The sequence below is a fragment of the Trichosurus vulpecula genome, chromosome 3 (genome assembly GCF_011100635.1).
Source record: "Trichosurus vulpecula isolate mTriVul1 chromosome 3, mTriVul1.pri, whole genome shotgun sequence".
Classification (NCBI taxonomy): Eukaryota; Metazoa; Chordata; class Mammalia; order Diprotodontia; family Phalangeridae; genus Trichosurus; species Trichosurus vulpecula.
Window position 1 is genome coordinate 155,881,565 of NC_050575.1, and position 20,625 is coordinate 155,902,189.

At 41.6% G+C, this 20,625-nt stretch overlaps 2 protein-coding genes across 2 annotated transcripts in view; one reads left to right on the plus strand and one right to left on the minus strand.

Moving 5' to 3' along the window:
- GNAO1 (G protein subunit alpha o1) overlaps positions 1 to 12,068 on the plus strand; it is a 252,292-nt gene extending 240,224 nt beyond the window's left edge. The window contains exons 7-8 of the mRNA XM_036752427.1: positions 5,918 to 6,071; positions 9,229 to 12,068. Coding sequence (XP_036608322.1) covers positions 5,918 to 6,071; positions 9,229 to 9,416 — 342 coding nt within the window. The 3' untranslated portion in view covers positions 9,417 to 12,068. The remainder of the gene's footprint in view (positions 1 to 5,917; positions 6,072 to 9,228) is intronic.
- A 6,341-nt stretch (positions 12,069 to 18,409) lies between these two features.
- Positions 18,410 to 20,625, minus strand: part of AMFR (autocrine motility factor receptor) — a 53,968-nt gene continuing 51,752 nt past the window's right edge. Inside the window, exon 14 of the mRNA XM_036749218.1 lies at positions 18,410 to 20,177. Within this exon, the coding sequence (XP_036605113.1) occupies positions 20,030 to 20,177 (148 nt within the window). The 3' untranslated portion in view covers positions 18,410 to 20,029. The remainder of the gene's footprint in view (positions 20,178 to 20,625) is intronic.

Sequence of the window (20,625 nt, forward strand, 5' to 3'; positions counted from 1 at the left end):
CTGTAGTATCACTTGTGACTTGGTCAAAAGGTGCCTTGGTGGCTGGTCTTCTGAGGATGGGCCTCTCCAGCTGGTGGCTGGTCTTCTGAGGATGGGCCTCTCCAGCTGGTGGCTGGTCTTCTGAGGATGGACTTCTCCATCTGGGATGACAGTCACATAGTTCATCCTCCATCCAATTGTTGGAGCCTTGCCAGCATGGTAGGACCTACTTAGCAGAGCCTTAAGGAATCTATCTTCTCTTCCCCACCACTACATGCAGTACCATTGTTTACACACACACACACACACACACACACATATATATATATATACACACACATATATATATGTGTGTGTGTACATATGTATGTATATAATATATACACACATATATACATGTATATATGTGTATATATGTGTGTGTATATATTTATATATATATGTATGTGTATATATATATATCCTACCTGCCTCACAGGGATGTTGTAAGGATTAAATGAAATAATGGATGCTGAAATACAATGGAGTGTTAATTGTTTTGTAATCAAAATGTTCTACCTAGTGATTGGAGTGGGGGGGGTTGTTACTATCCTTATTTAGACAACCATGCATTTGGGACAAAAAGCCCTCCCTAGCTTGTCTTTAGCCTAACTCTTAGAGTTTGGGTGGGTTGGTCTAAAGGTGTATGTCTGCTGGACCATAACTAAACAAGAAACTAACGGATGAGATGATTGAGTGTCTTTGAAAACCAATAACTGCAAAATCTTGCTTTTAAATATGTTTTGTCTATATTTATACCTGCCTATTTACATGTGCAAAAAAATGCTAGACCTGTGTCTGTCTTCTCTGTCTCTGCCTTTCAGTTGGTCTTGCTGTGGCCCCCATTTCCCTCAAACTGCAGCTGTCTCCTGCTCCCTACTTTGGACCACCCCCACCCCCCAAAATAAGAACCCAAGTGTCTAAGTACAAGGAAAAAATAATCTGGGCCTTCAGCATAATTTAAGGAGGGCTTCTGCTCTGTCCCCAGAGGAGAGGCAAGGAGAGGACTGCAACATAAATGCATCTCTGGTATCCAGAGGTTTAGGGGAGATGCAGTTTGGATTTCAAACTCAAGATAGCCCATGCTGGTACCCTCCAATCAGGAGAAAGGAAAGACTTTTGGAGTAGGGATATCCAAATGTGCAGTAGAAATAGGGTTGGGGGAGAAGCACTAGACTCTTTTTAACATCAAATCTCACTGGCATGATGCCTTAAATGTTGTGAAGAGAGAGGCTGGCTTTGGTGAGGTTGCTTCCTTCATTAATTCTCCCTATCTATCTGTCCTTGTGAGGTCCCTGTCCTGAGCTCCAGTAGATCGAGCAGGCCTGAAATAGACACCAGTCCCCCAGCTTTGGGTCTCCAGAATGGTTTTCATGGGTGGTTTAGAGCAGCACTTTAGCAAGATGCGTGGATTGGGGCTTTTTTGTGGGATGGGGAAAGAGCCCAGATCCTAAAATTTTTTTAGCCCTCTGTAAGGTAGATATTGATTTTGTCCAGTGTTCCATACTTAAGCGACAAAGCAACCTGGCAAAATGTTCCAGTTGATTAGACACTTCACCTTCTAAGGTGTGGCCCTCAGGCCTCATTTCCTGGATGGGTTCCATCAGCAAATGAGTCTTTAATGTACGGAGTGGCTCCATTAGATTAATGGGCTCAGGAAAATTACTGAGGTGCTCTTTCAGGAAACCTAAGAGTACAATTTACTGGTTGACTCTAGACAGGTAATAAGATGATATGAGTTTTCTAAATTAGCCTATGGAGTAAATGGTGACTACCATTTGTTAATGATTCTACAATAATGCTGAGTATCAAATGAAATGACTGTACAGGGGTAGTTAAGAGCCTAATATGTTTCTCTGTAAGCTAGTGTTGGCCAATAAGGATGTGGGCAACGTGATGTCATTTCCCTGATTATTTGGGCAAACAATTAGCCAAACAAAGGAACAACTGGTAAAAATCTTTTAGAGCCAGTTGTGACTTGAAAATTTTCAATGGCTCCCTACTGCCTCCAAATTAAACTATAAATTCCTCCACCTAGAATTTAAAGCTTTCCTCAGCTCAATTTGACTCTAGCCTACCATTATAGATGATTTGCTATTACTCCCCCTTCAAACACTCTAAATTTTATCCAGATGAATTGGTTAGCTATTTCTCAAATTTAGACATGCTATCTCCAGTTTCTGGGTCTGTGGCCTGGCTGTCTCCCCCACCCCCAACCACCTGTAAGGCTGCACTGTCTCTTCCCTTCTCTTTCAGAGTCGCAGGCTTCCTTTACCATCTTCTATGCAAAGGCTCTCCCAAATCTCCTACTTGCTCCTACTTCTTTGAATTAAGCTGTATGTACACACACTCGCCCTCTCTATAGCCACAACAGAGTGTTAGCTCTGGGTCTTTTTCTTTTCTTTTCTTTCTTTCCTTTTTTTTTTCCTTCTGTCTTTCTTTGTTTGGTCTTTGTGTATCTCCAGTACCTTGCTTAGAGGAGACATTCATTAAATGAACTGAAAGGAAGATCCAGGGTCACCTCCATGTCACAATGAGGCATCAGAATAAGAACTTAGGTAGAGGAAGTGGTATGATCATCTTTGTAAATCAGAAACTTACTGCCAGGATGGATTTTCAGGCATTGTTCTTAGACAGGCGTTGCATTGGTATCATTTCCTAAACAAACCATGATGGCGGCTCAGTTGCATGTAGTTCTTTATGGTTTGCTGAGCACTTTTCTCTCCCCAGCCCTGTGTGGTGGATAGTTATTGTTTTCATTTATATTTTGCAGATGAAGGGGCTGAGCTGGGACTGGGAGGGTGGGGTGTCCTGGGTCTTAGAGCCAGGATTTGAATGCAGGCCTCCTCAGGATTTGAAGTCTTTATGTTCCATCAAGCTTCTTTTCATTCAGAATATTTCATCTTATTGGTGCATGCTAATTGGCAAAGCTGCCCTGGGACAGGGAGAAGATAAGGAACTTGGTACCCCCTTTTTTGACCCCAAGCTGTTCAAGAGTTTTAACTCATTTTAACTGATTTAAATCTAATCCAAATCTCCAGCCCTGACCTTTGCGCTAAACCTCCAGTCCCACAAGCTACACAAATCCTATATTCATTTCACGGCTTAAGCCTGGGGCTAGAAGCCTCAAAATGGTGATGGTGGGATGAAATGGGTGAGGAGAGGGGAGCTTGCTAAACTCTGTTATTTCCATGCTACCGAACAACTACAAATGTTTTCAGGGGCCTCTAAATTTGGGACCTAGGGGCAAAGTGCTGATTGCCCTTCCCTAGTTACTGCTCTATTATTACTCGTGCAGTTCTTCGGAATGGTGCTGACTGTACAGAGGCAGCAGTGGATGAAGGGCTTCTGGATCACAACTTCTAGCTAGAAAGGCTTCTTATTCTTTTTTTTAATCAGGGTCCACCAGATATATTTTTCAATGTCTTCAGGAGGATTTTGTATTCGAGGATGTCATCCTTGCAGCATTTGAAGTTTCGTATTTAAAAATGTTCATAAATCACATTTTCCCCTCCGAATACTTGTGTGAAAATGTTTCTAGATGCTAGAATTAAGTCTCACAGTTTGCTGAGGTAATAAAAAGAAAACTCCAATTGGTGACTAACATTTATCCAGCACTTTAAGGTTTGTGAAGCACTTGTTAACGCATTGATCCCCACAACCACCCAGGGAGGTAGGGGCCATTATTGTTCTCATTTTATCGATGAGAAAACTGAGGCAGACAGAGGTTAAGTGACTCACACAGGGTCACACAGCTGTGCAGGGCAGGACTTTTGCCTTCACGCCCTGTAGCCTTGTCCATTGCACCACCATTTTCCTGTAGCTTGCAAATAGGCAATGAGCCACAACATGTACATATTCAAGAATAACACCCCCAGTGGTGTAACAATATATGAACCTCCCAGCCTTGCAAGCTTCACCTCGTGGCTGAAGTTGGGTTGGTGACTCTGCCACCAAAGATTGAATTAGAAGGAAACAATTATGATTCACATAAATGTGATGGAGGGGATAGAGAGCAGGCCTTAGGGTTAGGAAGACCCAACTTCAAGTCTTACCTCTGACAGACTTGCAGTGTGACCATGGGCAAATCACTTAAGCTCTTAGTGGCTCAGAAAGCTAAATTATATGTGCTAATCTAGACTGGCAGAAGCAGAGGAAACACCTCCCAGCTACCCAAGTCAATTAAATGACAGGACCGGCCCCAAATTTTTCTTTTAAAATCTGTTTATCACTCCACAATATCATTTAAGACTCTGAATACATAAACACACACACATCATTTATGCTATACTACATATAAATAGAAGCTCCCTGAGGGCAGAGGCTGTTTCAATTTTACCTTTGAATCCCCAGTGTTTATCGCAGTGCCTGGTACATAGCAAACATTCCATAAATGCTTCGTTGGTCCATCGGCTAGGCTAGGCAGAGTGATACAGCGGCAAGACCTCTCTATCACTGGAGTTGGAAGAGACCTGGGTTCAGGTCTCACCTCTGGCACTTACTAGTCATATGCCTGTGTAAATTACCTGGCCTGCATTTCCTTATCTGGAAAATGGGGATGACAATAGAGCTTGCTTTGAGGGATTGCTGTGAGAACCCTATGAGAATAATGTCTATAAAGAGCTTTGCAAAACTTGAGGCATTCTGCCAGTCAGCTATTCTTATTATGAAAAGGTAAGGAGCTCCTGTTTGGGGGTCAAGGCCACAACCTGGACCCCTCCCACCTTTCCAGCCTTCTTACACATTAGTCACACCCATGTGTACCTCCAAAGTTCAATGACACTGACCTGCTTGCTCTTTTTCCCACTGGACACTCCATCTCCTGACACCAGATGTCCTCTCTGGCTATTTCCCACACCTGGAATGCTCTCCCTCCTCATCTCCAAATCCTGGCTTCCTTCAAGCCTCAGCTAAAATCCCACCTCCTACAAGAAAGCTTTTCCAGATCCCCCTCAATTCTAGTGCCTTTCCTGTTTATTATCTCCTATTTATCCTGTATATCTGTTACATAGTTGTGTATTGTCTTCCTCATTAGACTGTGAACACCTTGAGAGCTGGGATTAGTTTTTGCTTTTGTATCCCCAGCACTTAGTATAGTGCCTGGCACATAGCAGGTGCTTAATAAATGTTTGTTGATTGACTGTGTGGATTTTAAAAAGGGGCAGATGTGAAAGATATTTTTGAGTGGGGGTTGGGCTAGATGACAATGATTCTTAAGGACTCTTCCAGCTCAGTAATTCTATCTTCCTAAGAGATATTTATTGGGTTCAGAAAGGGCAGTGCTAATCTAAGGTTCAAATGAAACAGTATATGTAAAGCTCTGTGTAAACCATAAGGCACTATAGAAATGTCAGCTACTATTGTTAACAGTTATTATTATCAGAATCAGAAGCAACTCCTGCAGTCAGAAAAGTCCCATGTTTTTTCCCCTGAGAGAAACATGGCGTGGTGTAAAAAGCTCTGGGTTGGATCTGAGGTCTAAGTCACTGCTCAGGTGCTAAGAATCTTCAGACCTCAGTTTCCTCATCTGTCACTTGAGAATGATAATCCTGGCACCGTCTATCTCACAAAGTTGTCCTATGAGGCAAATGAAAGATCGTAATGACTGGAAGGCATCCTGGAATTTGAAAGTGTTATGCAAATGCCAAGGGCTACGGTTCTGGTGGGTTTACAAGGTTTGATCTAAGCAGCCAGGTTCAGCCTCATCAGATGCACGCTTGAGGACCTGTTGCTTCTGTGGTCCCAAGGATTTGTATAGTAGCTGAGTTGTTGAGCTGTTATGTCGAAAGCCTTCTCTCTCAAACCTAATTCTCTCCTTCTCTCTTTTCTCCTGTCCCCTATGTCTGTCTGTTGCTTTCTGTCTTGCTTTCTTTTCACCAAACCCCCTTCCGGGTGACAGAACCGCATGCACGAGTCTCTCATGCTCTTCGACTCCATCTGTAACAACAAGTTCTTCATTGATACCTCCATCATTCTCTTCCTCAACAAGAAAGATCTATTTGCTGAGAAGATCAAGAAGTCACCCTTGACCATCTGCTTCCCTGAATACACAGGTAGGTATCGCAGTGAAACTGGTTTGGTTCCTGGGGCCAGGAAGCCAGAGGAGACAGATGGTAAATCTGCCAATGAGAACGGTGAAGAATGCTACCTAGGAAGGGAGACCCTGGTCTGATGGGGGCACTTAGAGAACCTGAGGGAGTATCCATGTATAGATGTCGGAGTTTGGGAAAGACTCCCCAGATGAGTTCTGTCCCTCATGTTTGAAGGGATGTTCCAAGTACAGGCTCATTCATACTCCCTTACAATTGAACCAGGATAGAGCACATTAGCTGTAACTCCTTTCTTATTTTAATCCTGCTTCTCACACCCTCCCTTAGTTATGTGTGTGTGTGTGTGTGTGTATATATAGTTATTCTCATAAGTTTATAGATGAACCTTCTTAGCCACCAGATTCACCTCTCTTTTCTCTCCCCTCCTTCCTCAAAAGTCTCATTCCCATATCAAACCCAACTCTGTTCACTTTTCTAAGGCCTCTCCATCTCCAACTCATTCTTCTTTTCTCTGCTTGTCTTCACTGTAAATATGACTGACACCAGAATGGATTCCCAGAAGCTGAAGAAACCTCCAAGCCTTTACAGGCAGGGAGAAATAATCAATCATCTCCCTTAGGTGGTTGTGGCCCTGAGCTTCCCGAAGAAGATGACGTGTTCCTGAGGAGTATATAGTCTAGCTGGAGACTAATACATACATAATACAGAAGAAACTAGAGAACCAGCCTTTTTGAGCAGGGGTATGAGAGTGTGGTATAGACCCTGTAAATGCTGGGGACTTTAGAGGAATGGAGAGATCATGGTGAGATAGATGATTCTGGCCAAGCTTTACAGAGAATGCAATGCTTGAGCTGGACCAAAAGAAGTCCTTACCTGCCTAGCACACCTCTCTCAACATCTGAAATCCAAGGGAGAAGTAATGAAAAAGAGGCCAGATTTTCCAGTATCATTCTTCCTCCTCCAGTGCCTAGCACAGTGCTTGGTGCATTATAAAGGCATAATAAGGGATTAACTGACTTCTTCATGCTTCCACATAATAGCACCAACTTCAACCTTTCCATCCCAACTTCTGCAATCCAATAAACATTTCAAGCACTTGTTACAAGCAAGATACAGCCTATCTTTTGTGGTATCCACCCTCAGATTTTGTAACTAAGAATTGCTTCTAGGATGGTGTTTGCATAGGTGATGATGTTGTGGCAAACAGGGACATCTTGATGCTAGTTAAAAATAAAACAGGGGCAGGGCTCACCTGGTGCCCTGAGAAATGTGACCATTCACCCCAATACTTTTCCAGTAGTCTACTATAATACCCTTGGCATACAGGAGGTCCATGCTACCATCCATGAACCATTGCCATTATAAACAACTCTTAAGAGTCCAAGTGAGCCACAAAAATCCCCAAGTCAATTAGTGGTACCCACTGGGAGACACTAACACTACACAGGGCCCTATAGATCACCTTGGGTAACAAACTTGTCTGGAATTGCATCACCATCCTGATGGTAGTTGGTAGTGTGGTTTCTCATTAGAAGAAGCCTCTGGTATAGAAGCAATATCAGAGATGGACAGATACTGAGAAAACAGAAGGAAAAGAATCACTCTTAGGCCTACTCATGATTGACATGGGTTGGCCAACCCTGTTCTAGGATTCAAATAGCCTGAGATAGATATTAGTGTTAGGTTGTCTGTGCCAGCCTCCATTCTCTCTGTTTCTATGAAGCTTGCATGGTTATCTTAACAGCTGGCAAAGAAGGATGTTTGAATAAGACAGTGATGATGTAGAAAGAGCCTTAGAAGGCGAGTCAAGGGTCCTGGTTCTAGCCCTGGTGATATACAAAAATTACTTGTGTGTAACCTTGGAGACAAATCACTTTACCTCTCCTGAAGCCAAGTTTCTTCTGTAAAGTGGGATAGTAATACCTGCCCTATTAACCTCATGAGGTTGCTATGAGGAGCAAATGAGGTACTGGAGGGAAAATTGACACTTTGAGCTCCTGGTATTCAGGCAGAGCCCTGTGCTAGAATGATAGGGCTGGAGAAGTGATTAAGACAGCCCTTGCCTTCAAGGAACACATGGCCTAGTAGGGGAGATAAGACAAGTATATACAGAACTATAATACAAGGCAGACTATATAAGCACCAAGGGCAAGTACAGACTTTTAGAAGGAAAAATAATGTCTTACTAGGAGAACCAGTGAGGGCTTCTTGAAAGAGGTGGCCTGAGCTAGGCCTTGAAGGACAGGTGGGATTTTGATAAGTAGAGAGGAAACAGAGAATTCCAAGAGCAAGAAATCACCATGATTGGGGCAGCTAGGTGGTACAGTGAGTAGAGCACCGGCCCTGGAGTCAGGAGGCCCTGAGTTCAGATCTGGCCTCAGACACTTGAGACACTTACTAGCTGTGTGACCTTGGGCAAGTCGCTTAACCCCAATTGCCCTGTCTTCTCCCTTCCCCTCCAAAAAATAAATAAATAAAAGGGGATCAACATGAGTAAAAAAAAAAACAGAGGCATAAAAGGATGGAGCCCATTTAGCAAACGAGGAATAGTCAGTCCAATATGGCAGGAAAGGAGAGTATGTGTGGGAGGTGAGACTGTTAATGTGTATTAGGGACAACTTGTGGAGAGATTAGAATGCCAAGTTAAAGAATTTGGACCTAAGAGATGGAAATCTATTAATACTTTTTGAGCAGGGAAAATGGAAAATGAAAGGTGCTACACATGCAGAGCACTTACATTTTTATAAAATGAGCTTTGGATTGGAGGCAGGAGAACTGCATTCGACTCCCAACTCAGCCACTAATCAACTGTGTGACCTTGGGCAAGTCCTTTAACCTTTCCAAGTCTTAGTTTCCTCCTCTGGAAGACAGGGCTATCTTCAGGATTTTCCTTCCAGGGCTGTTGTGAGGATCAAGAAGGATGTGGAGACACTTTAAAGTACTCAAGGTTAAAATGTTGTGCCCTCCCCCCCCACTCCCTTCTCCCATCATTGTTGTGGTTGAAGGACCAATGGATCCCCAGATCCCCATGACTCATCGTTCTTCCCTTGGCTCTTGGCTTCTCTCCCTTCCGGTCCATCGACATAACATCTGCTCCTTTCTTCCATCAGCCTTGAACCTAAGACTCTCTCTATCTCTTCTCTGCCTTGTTTTCCTGCAGGCCCTAACACCTATGAAGACGCAGCCGCCTATATCCAAGCACAATTTGAAAGCAAAAACCGCTCACCCAACAAAGAAATTTACTGTCACATGACTTGTGCCACAGACACGAATAACATCCAGGTGGTATTCGATGCCGTCACCGACATCATCATTGCCAACAATCTCCGGGGATGCGGCTTATACTGACCTCTTGTCCTGTGTAGCAACTTATTTGGTAATGATTCCAACATTCACAGAAAATCTTCACACACACACACACACACACACACACACACACACACACGACACAACCACTAACAAATGCAAGTTGGTAAATAAAATTTAAAAAGGCATAACAGAAAATTATATATATATAAACATATATATAAAATCTTTTTAGTTTGTCTTAGAAAGAACTGCGGACAGAACTGACTACCTTGTGATAGCTCATCAAGACCTTCCCTAGGGGGGGATTTGACAAAATGGGATGACACACACAAAAGAGAAAAAAGGGAGCAAAAAAATGCTAATCTTCTCAACTCTCAGTGAAGGTTTTTGGAATCTGTCCTACCAGTTTCAATGGGCCCCTCTTAAAGTAATGTGATTTTAAAAAAATAGTTTACTTTTGAGGGGAAGAAGGAAAAAGTGAACTGTTGTATATTCCCCATTCGTGGGGCAGAAGCTGAGTCAGTTGGGTTCAACTCTTGTGTTTTCTAAAGCCTGTGAAAGAAACACTATACATTTCCCGCCCCCCCCCCCCTCCTCACTCCCTCCCCCCAAACCAAAAAAAAATCCTAGTAGGACAATTATTTATTTATTTATTTTTAAGAGGATCTGGCAGGATGGTTTTCCTGAGCTATCCATAGTCCCCAGCCAGCTCTTCATTCATGGAATGCTATTTCCTTCCCAATTAACAGCAGAGGAAGGGGCAGATGGTGTTTGCTTTTTGACACCAGAAATGGGAAGGGAGCATCCAATAGAGGTGCTCAAATGTTCCTGAAAAAAATCAAGCAGAAACCCAATTGAAAGGAGGCCTTTGGCAAGAAAGAGACCCAGGGTGGGGTGAGGGCTTTGCTGGTGGAAACAGGGTGCCCTCTCAAGGCCAATCTCAACGTGGGTTCTTATCGAGTAAGGACAGAAAGGAAACTGAGGTTTGGTGGTTCCTTCCTTGCTGCAGCCCCCACCCTAGCCTCATTTTCAAATTCTGTGAGAGGGTACTCTACAAATTGCAGTGCTATCTGTCCCATCTCATCTGTTCTCCCGCTTCCCCCTCAGCCCTAACTCCCTCAGCTTCAGACAGGGATGTCCTCCCCTCTTCCCAATCCCTGGCTGCCACCCTATGCTAAGAAGTTGTACAAACATTGCTTTGTTGTTGTTGTTTCTTAAGAAAGAAAGAAAACGGTCAGACTGGACCCCCTTGTCTCTCTCTCTCTACAGAATGCTTCACGGATTCTCTGTCCTGTTGGCATTGATCCACTGGTAGCATGACCTTTTGGCCTTTGTAAGAAACGGCCTTTCTTTCTCAAGTCCATGTGTAATGTACTGAGCCCAGAAGGATGGCTGTGTGTCTCTGTAGAATGCCGTAGCATTTGGTTTTAGCTGAGTCTTTACATTTAGAAGCCCAACGAAAACAAAACAAAAAAGGGCCCCCCCCCCACCCGCAACATTTCTCATGTGCTTTTGTAGCTAAGAAAGGACAAATCATCTTCCCTTTCAACCTCCACCCTCACCCTCCATATGGTCCCCATTACTTTATAGAATTTACACACTGCCCACTACCCAGCCTGGGTAGAGAGGGTGCAGCAGCAGCAGCTGCCAGCCTCAGCTTGACATTTTCACTGGGGCGTTGGAGCTGCACTTTGGGGTGAGTTCCCAGAGCCTCACAGGCCTTGGCTCGGCTAGAGTGAATGAAATCCCTGCAGACCACTGGCAGTCAGGCAGCGCTCACCTCCCCTCCCTCCTCCATTCCCCACCTCACCCCACCCTCACCCCCGCCCCCACCACCTCTGGGGCATGACTGATCTCCAGGTCCCATTCCCAAGGCAGATAGATGCCTGTCTGTCTTTCACCCTGCAGGTTTGTATAGAAAAAGCACAGCGCTCATGGCTGGTAGCTGCCAACAAGTACCTATGTTTATATTTTCTCTCCCTATTTTCCTCCCATATTTTTTTTATTTTCTTATCTGGACTTTTATTTTGTCCTGACAAATACTGTGTATCACAAGCCAAGACAGGCTTCTAAGCTCTTTAGGGGATCTTGGGGTTTCATTTTTTTTTATTTTTAAATTTTTTTTAAGTTCTTAACCTTTCTAGTGAATGCTTTTCTTTTGTGCTGTTCTTCCTTCTTCCTCCTTTGTTTTAGTGGATTGTGTTTTCTCTCTCATGTGGAGATGTTTGTGCTGCAGAAACAGAACAAAAATTAAAAACACAAAAAAATTTTAAAACACCACAAAACAGAAAAAAAAAAATCCTACACACAAATTAAAAAAAAAATCGAATGTAGTGTTTACATCAAAGCCACCATTTTCATGTCCTTTGTCATTTCTACTTTGATTAGTAACCAAACCCCTAGACCTCTTCACAATTTCACTTTTAAGACAACTTTTGCGACAGAACCAGTCACAGACATTTCAAATAAAGAGGAAGCAACCAAAACAAAAACACACACACACACACAAACTTTAAAAAAAAAGGAAAAAAAAAAGAAAAAAAAGCCCATGGGTCTTTCTAAGCCTTTCTATTCCCAATCAGTGAGGTTTCTGTGATTATCTTACACACTGCCAGTCTATTTCTCTGACTAATGGAAAATTCATGTGTAGCTCAATAAAGAGAATGTTTGTCTGTATTCTTGAGACTATGATCATTTGGTTTGGGTTTCTTTTATTCAAGGAAGGTAGAAGATAACTTGTTCTCTCCTGCTGGATCTGGGAGCAATCAGTCAGTCAAACAAGCATTTATTAAGCACCTACTATTTACCAAGAACTTCACTAAGCCCTGAGGATGAAACAAAAGTCAAAAAGTCTCTTCCCCCAAGAATCTCACATTTAAATGGGGGAGACAATAAACAAACACAGTCAGGATGAATTAGGCCTCAAAGATGCTCCCAATACTTTTCTCTGGGTCTCATGAACTTGGTCCTTGGTCAACTGTGGATTAAAAGCATGTGGTCATCTTCCAAGTTTTCTTTTAATGCCCTAGCACAAGAACCTTGATACAACAGGAAAATCCCACCATACCCAGTGTGGTTTAATAATGGGTAGAGTCCTGGATGTGGAACCAGGAAGAAATGAGTTCACGTCTTGTCTCTGACACTGTGTGATGCTGAGCTCTTAACCTTTTCTAGTCTCGCTTTTCTTATATGTAAAAATGGGCACCAGTAATAGCTGTAGAACTTATCTTACAGGCTTGTCACAAAGGTTTAAATGAAATACAAGTAACATTTTGCAAACTTTTAAGCACTTTATAGATGTCAGTATTTCCCTTTCCTCAATCTCGTTCCACTCCACGGATTTCTTTCTGGATGAATTAGGATTGTAGGAAAAGAGGGGGCAGATGACCTTTGGTCTCCTGATAAAGCAAAACTCAGTTTCTCTCAGACCCAACCATTACCCTCATGCTACCTCTACCCCCACCTGTACCACCAGCCTAAGAAAGTGCTCCTAATGAATCTGTGAGAAGATCCTATTACTAACTTTGCCTGCTGGCAAAGGAAGCAGGTCTGAGGAATCTCTAACCAAGATAGAAAGATGATCATCACAGCTCAGCTGCCTTGTTCTGAAGCTCTGCCATCACTGTATCAAGGTTGGTGACTGGGGCCATAGAAAGCAAACTCTGGTTACAAACCTGTGACCCCTGGGCCACTGACTGCTAAGAGTGAGATCCCTTCAGTGGTTCATCTAGACCACATGACAAGTCACATTTACGATGTACTTTAAGATGTTTCCTTATGACACACCTGAGGTGAGGAGTGCAAGCATTCTCTCCATTTTAAAAATGAAGAAACTGAGATTCAAATTGGTTAGGTAATATGTCCAGAGCTAAAGAGCTATTAAGGTGTGAGTCAGCATGTGAATCCAAGTTTTATGAATCCAGTGCTCTGGCTACACCAAAACGTATTGAAGAATCTTCGCTCTTTTGGATGTCTTTGTCAAAGAGGCAGTTTAGCAGCAAGAAGTTTCCTTCTAATTAGTAGCAAAGATGACTAGGAAGCCACCTTCAAGGATTATGTAGCTGATGTGGTCCAAGCCATATCTGAGTTCTTGAAGCCTCTTGCTCCTTGATACTGGTAAGAACTGGTCACTCCCCTTCTCCAAGCTAATTCACCCCCTGGAAAGGTGGAATCCTTCGGAAAATGCTAGTTTGAGGGGGTAGGACTGAGACCCATATGTAGTCTGGGAGGTACTCTGATTGGCGGAATATAAGCCACACCTTCACAGGATTCTACCCCTAACTGCATAATTGATCTTGCCAAAAAATCAAAGATTTCCCCTTCCTGGTTTTAAAATGAGAAAGTCTAAGAGAATATCAGATGGAGAGGACATATAATAGAGCAGAGCTGTCCAACCTTAGGTTTTTATTGAAACAATAGACAATATATTTTGATTTGCCATTTTAGTGAGAGCTCTATGGTAGCTCGGCTTCATTTACTAAAGCATTTATATAAATTTCTATGCTTGTAGGCAGGCATGAATTGCACTTTGGACAGCCCTGTAATAGAGCCTATAGAATCCCTTTTTCTGGCTTTAGGCCCTTGCTCTTATTTGTCAATAACAATAATAAGCTCATCTATATACCCTGGAAAAAATAAGTCAGCAAATATTCATTGCCTATTCCATCACTTCAGCAAATTCTTTCAGCGTATTCTGCGTACTAAGTGCAGTCTTATATTAAGTGCAGTTCAGAATATAATCCTCTGTCCTCACGAAGCTGAGATTTTGTAAGCCACAGATGTGGACGTACAACTGGTATAATGGATTTGGGATCAGAAGACTTGGATTTTGATTCCATGTCTGCTCTTTACTAACTTTGCAGCCTTGGGCAAATCACTTCCATTTCTTTAGTCTCCTTTCTCCTCTATAAAATGGGGGTGGGTCTGGGAGGAGGAGGCATAGTTGGACAAGAAGATCTCTAAGGTCTCATCCAGGTGTCAGTCTTATAAGCCTGCAAACTACAGCATGAGGTAGAGGGTAAAAGTGTAATATTACAGTGGGGTAAACGAGACAGATCCTCTGTGGCTACAGGAATCAGAAGACACTTGTGCTGGGCCTTGAAGGAAGGCTAGGGATTGGATGGGTACCAGGCCCAACAAGCAGGGCAAACAAAAGCACTAAGGTAGGAAAAGTTCAGAGAACCTCCTCCTCCTCTGATGGGTAGTAAGGAGGCACAAAAGCAGGAGTCATTGGTTCTGAAGGAGCTTACACTCTAGGTGGCACACACACACACACAAAACAAGCAAAGAACAATATGTATTATTAACTGCAATAGACTTTTTATCGAAGAATAGTGGGAAGTATTGATTAGAGAGTGGGAGCAAATCGTGAAGAATCTTACAATTCAGATAGAATAAATGAAGCAATGTTTTGGACTCACTTCCTAATGGAAGAAAAGGTTCTGTTGGTGGGTCTATAGTCTTCCTTTGATACCCTACTTCTTCAGTTTAGGCCATGGTCTTTTGGTGTTAACTCAGAAGTTCATCCCATTTACTCTGATGTTTCCTTCTGCTCAGTTGACATTTCCAATTCAAAGCCAAACCACAGAGAAAATGGGTAAGGTCAAACTCCCTACGTAGCTTTCATTGACTCAAGGTAAAATGGTACACGTGAGCACAGCTGAATCCCAAAGACCTTGGTTCAAATGGCTTCGAACAAGAACATATTCTAGGCAGGCTCCCTCCTACATGGTATAGATGTGCTAGTGCCAATGAACTTATCACTAGGCAAACATAAAGACATGCAAATCCCCTCCCTCTCCATATAAACACCATGTTCATCTCAAGGCACTTTTATTTTTTACTTTATTGTTTAAAGTGGTATGATTTTAGGAGGGAATAGGAAAACCCTCTCTCTCCCTACCTCAGAAAAACTGGGTACAGGGTATAGATAAAAATGACCAAAATGAGACCTATGACAATGAGAAACAGAATTAGCCTGGGAGGAAAAAGGTTAAAAAAAAAAACTTGACTTAGCAAAACATTCTACAGAAGACAGTAATTTACTTCCACTGAAGACAGAACCAAGGACTGGGTCCTTAATTTCAGCGGATGGAGTTTTCAAAAAGAATCCACCAAGTCCCTTGACAGAATGAGAAACTTCCAAGGGAGTCATGTTGCAGAAAAGTGACCCTATAAGAGTGAAAAAATCCAGTGACTGTCCCTATCTAAATTCCCATAGCTGCTTCTCTTTCCACATCCTCTAACATCTAGCTCTCACAATCTAGTTTAAGTGCTAAACCTGAGATGAATGAAACTGACTTAAGTTCATTTAAAATGAACTTCAGCAAAAATGAAATTAATTATATCTTAAACAGGAACGAATGGTTACTAATGTGGGGAGTCACAACAGAATCTGCTGCGCTTAAGTCCGAATATAGACTAGCAGAGCAAAGGCCAAAATCAACATCAAATTAGAACAAGTAAAGGCTATGAACTGAAACAGCTCCAACATGATCTATTCAAAGAAGACACTCATGATGAAAAACAATAATCACATTGAAATTATATTTGGAAATGGAAAAAATATTAATACTGGACATTATCATGTCTAGCAAAAACCTAACTCAACCTTTTCTGAACCTGTTTCTTCACCTTGTAAAATGAAGGTCTTGGACTTAATGATCCCCAAGATCCCTTCTGGCTCTAAATCTATGCTCTTTGTCAAACTGAGAGATCTGGCAGCCAAGGGCAGCTTAGAAAACAAACTCACTTATGTCATGGAAAAAGACTGTAAAAGATCACTAGGATTGCCTTATGTAGGCAGAGGAAGGCCACAGAGGCACGACATGACACCCAACGACCCACATCATCCTAAGAATTTATGAATGGCATTTGCATATAGTGAATAAAATGAAAAACATTTTTATCAACAATTCTACAATGATCTACCTTTATAATCAGTTAAAGAATTTGGGCCTTAACATTTTGGTCCATGATGTTCAAATGTGAAGAAACTGAAATGGTACTCAAGGCACAGATTCCTAAAGAATGGAGTCATGAATGATACTACTGAAAATAAGGTTATCAGGAAAAACATCATTAAGTATTAACTTATACATCTATTTTCTTATCTTTATAAAAATTCTTCTACATCTACATATCTATTGAGGGTTTACTTGATGAAAATATGAGAACAAGTGGTCTTCCTCAATCTTCTCTAACAGAAGCCCATTTTTATTGCCACAGATCTAATAGACACCAAGGATATAAGATGCCAATGTTTGGTTACTGATTGCAGGCAAGCATTTGACACCAAACCAAAAATATTCAAGTATCTTCTTCCACAAGGAAATCTCCCATGCATATCAATACCAGACAAAATTCTCTGATAAATGCAAAGAAAGTTGCTATTGGGGTACCCAATGATTACTAATATCAAGTGAGGCATAAGTCACAGAGAATGTTTTGTGCCAGATCCAAAAAGAATGGGAATTTCCTACAGATTATAAGGTCCTCCAGATGCTCCTGTTTGTGGCTGATATTGTGTTAATTGCATTAAACCTCAAAATATCATATAACTTCCTCAATTTTCAGGAGTACTCTGTAGCCTTGAGGACAAAATACAAACTCAACTAGTATTTAAAACACTTAGCAATCTGGCTCCCACCTACCTTTCGGATTTATCTCATGTTAACGCTCTACAAATTTTATATTCCAATAAACTGGTCAATTAGCTGTTCCCTGAACCTGACATTTCCAAGTCTTTCTGTACCTGAGTCCACCATGACTGTAATACACTCTTTCCTCATCTCTGCCTCTTGGGATACCTAGATTCCATCAAGAGTCAGCCCCGGTGCCACTTCTTTCTCACAGCTTTTCTTAATTTCTCCTCCCCCAAGTTAGTGCTTGTTCTCTCCTCAAAGTCCCTTATATTTGCTTATCTGTAAATATGTGGCATTTCCCCAGTAGAATGGAAGCTTCTTGAGGAAAGACTTAGTAGGTGCCTTACAAATGTTCAGCACCTAATACTCAAGACCTCAGCCTAACAATTCACAGGAAAAAATAAATACCTGTTGTCCACACTATGACCTGCAGTTCATTTTATTAGTATGTAAGTACACGTATCTGAGATAAGCAACGAAGATGGACAACGAGTTGGATCTAGAACTGAATAGAAAGAAGAGAGCAGGCTGTGTTGTTTTGGGAAATCACCTAGTGCTTTCAGTGATTGGTGCAAAGATTCATCTTTTTAACACAAATGTATGACAGCAAATCTTGAAACACCACCATCTCTGAATGGACCACTGCACAGGACAATATGAACAGCTAGTTGGTGCAGTGGATAGAGTGCTGAGCCTGGAATCAGGAACAGTCATCTTCTCAAGTTCAAATCTGGCCTCAGACACTTACTAGCTGTGTGACCTGGGGCAAGTCATTAAACCCTGTTTGCCTTAGTTCCCTCATCTGTTAAAAAAAAAAAAACAAAAAAACAAAAAAACCAAGCAGAAGGAAATAGCAAACCACTCCAGTATTTTTGCCAAAAAAGACCCCAACGGGGTCATGAAGAATCAGACGTGACTAAACTACAGCACAGGATGAAAAACCAAAGATGGAAGAAATACCCACACAGATGAAATCACAGGGCTACCAAAACATCTACCACCTTTATCACTTATATCACATATGATATACTGATGTATCCTGGACAAGAAAAAAGAACAATCCTAAGAGTAACCTCCAAATATTTCCGTTTCTCTGCTACTTTAAGTCAAGAATTATTATAAGGAGCATTTCGTTTCAAATTTTATAAGCATTTGTCACACAGAATCTGGTCAGTATTGAATCCAATTATTACAGTCAGCTATATCAAACATAGAAGTATGTCTCTTTTTGAAAGGCGCTAAATATGTAAATTAAGATGGTACATCAAAAAGTTTTTTCTTCACTGCTTGCAGGAATCTGGACAGTAACACCATAGGAAGATAATCTTGGCTTTACCTTCTCCAATAAACATAATGGAGAATTAAACCAAATTAAAAAGTGGAAAAAAATGGCTTTAAGGAAAAACACTTTAATGAGAATGACACATGGAAACTAAAGTGGAATTCAAAGTTGGCACCTCTGAGAAAGGGCTTAGATTCCAACCATGACACACCCAGAAGAATTTGCTTTTTATTATTTTAACAATAAAAACAGAAACAAATAACTGTGCTCTCAGCAAAACAAAAAACAATCGTTGAAGTTTCCAAAAGTTTACTAAATAGCACTGCAATGTAAGGCTTTTGAAAAATTTATTGAAATAAATTATCTCTGCCTACATATTTACTATTCAACCCTTTCCCCAAGTACCTTTAAAAAGCCTAAAAACTTGCCATGAAAAAAAACCCAAAACATTTAACTTTGCCAATAATTCTAGATAATACTGAATTCTTCCCAAAAGGATTGTGATAAGATTATGTTTAATTTTTTAAAATTACTCCAATGGGACAAACTGAACTGTGTAACCTATGATTGTGTTTCAGTTCTTTAACATTAAATATGTGAAGGACTTGAAAAGGTTAGGGAACAGGACCTACTATGAAGGCAGGTGGACTCAACTTCTTACCTTTCTAAGTAATAATTAAGCTAACTGGAGTAGTTACCAAAATGAAGGGCTCAAGACACCCAAGTTTTCTTTATTTCTTCAACAAAGCCTTTTGATAGTGCCCACCTCATTTACTAGACCTATGTCTTTTGCCACTCCAAAGACCAAACCCACAGACTTTCCACTTACCAAACATACTGTAACACTGAATCAAAAATCCAAACTAGTACTCACTGTTTAACCCTTTTGGTGCTGACTTTTCCAACATCTAAAGGTGGCAATGAAATGCGCAGAAGGAAAATGAAAGGACACACGGATGTGTATATATAAGGGATGCAGCACCAGAGTTAACGGAAATAAAACCGGCTTAGGGCAAGGAGGTGTATAAAGGTTAAACCACTGATGGGCTGTGCCAAATAGGGGTTTACTTCCCTGCACAAAGTGGGTTATTTTCAGCTTTCAATCAGGTAGCCAAATGACCTCTTGTTTCTGCTGCCATGCCAAGAACTCATTTCCCATAATTCCTCACATGTCCCTTCTTTCCTAAGAGGGAAAACTGCTATGGGGGTGGCCTTTATAACATAATGAATGCCTCCATGGTAAGTAGAGGCTTGCTAGCTGATCTAGTAAGCATTCTATGAATTTTTCTGTATATGTCCCTTGCCAGATTTTGAACTAAGATACTAGTACCTTCATTGACCTATGTATATAAAGCAGGTAATTTAAGTTGCCTGCCTGCCACCGGGCCTCTGGCTGCCTTTCCAGACTACCCTTTGCTACTCCAACCCAACCTGGCAGTTTAGTCAGTGCCAGCAGAGATAATGCCTAAAATTAAAATTGGCTTTTTTCCCCCAGAGTAGGCAAGGAAACTGGATAAGTGTCACATAGAAAATATTACAAAAAAAGATTAAATTTGTCAGCTGTCCAAACACTAGTAAGACCACATGCTTTATACAGCGGCAATGCAGTCAAGCCCACTCCTCCACACAGCTGGCAGAACGGGAAAAGGCCTCTTCCTGCAGGGATGAAGTACAGCAGCTCAGCACACTGCTCACGAGGAGGTGGCAGAGAAGGGCAAAAGAGAACGCTAGGAGTTCTGCTGCATCTGAAGTCTTCGTTCAGCAGCAGCAGCCAACATCCTACGGCGTTGGGTCACAGGATCAGAGGATGGGCTCTCCGAGAGTAGACGGCTCTCTGAGGCTGGGTCATCATCAGAAGTTTTGTTTAAGTAACGTCTGTAAGGAGGTAAGGAAGGAATAGGATAAGAGATGTAAAGAGAGGGGCTCTGGGATGGAGCTTCCCCATGAAAAAGATAATGCCTCACTCCTAGATCAAGCTAACAAAAATTCTCTATGCCCCAGTAAAACGACATGGGTCAAATGGATACAAAAGGACTAAAATGTTAATCGGGTTTGATATAGCTATTAGAGACCTAATCTATATTATGCAAGTCACCCTCATCAAAAAACATTATTAATAAGTACTGATTTGCATGTAGGCCCTATGCAACATATACAAGGTATCCTAAGATTAAGAACTTAAAACTACACTAAGACTTTTGGGGGACATCATGCAGTACAGAGCAAACCAAGCAAGATATGGTTCTTGACCTCAAAGAGAACATGAAAGGACACACATGAGTATAACTGACTATGTATAAGAGATAACAAAGTAGTATACAGC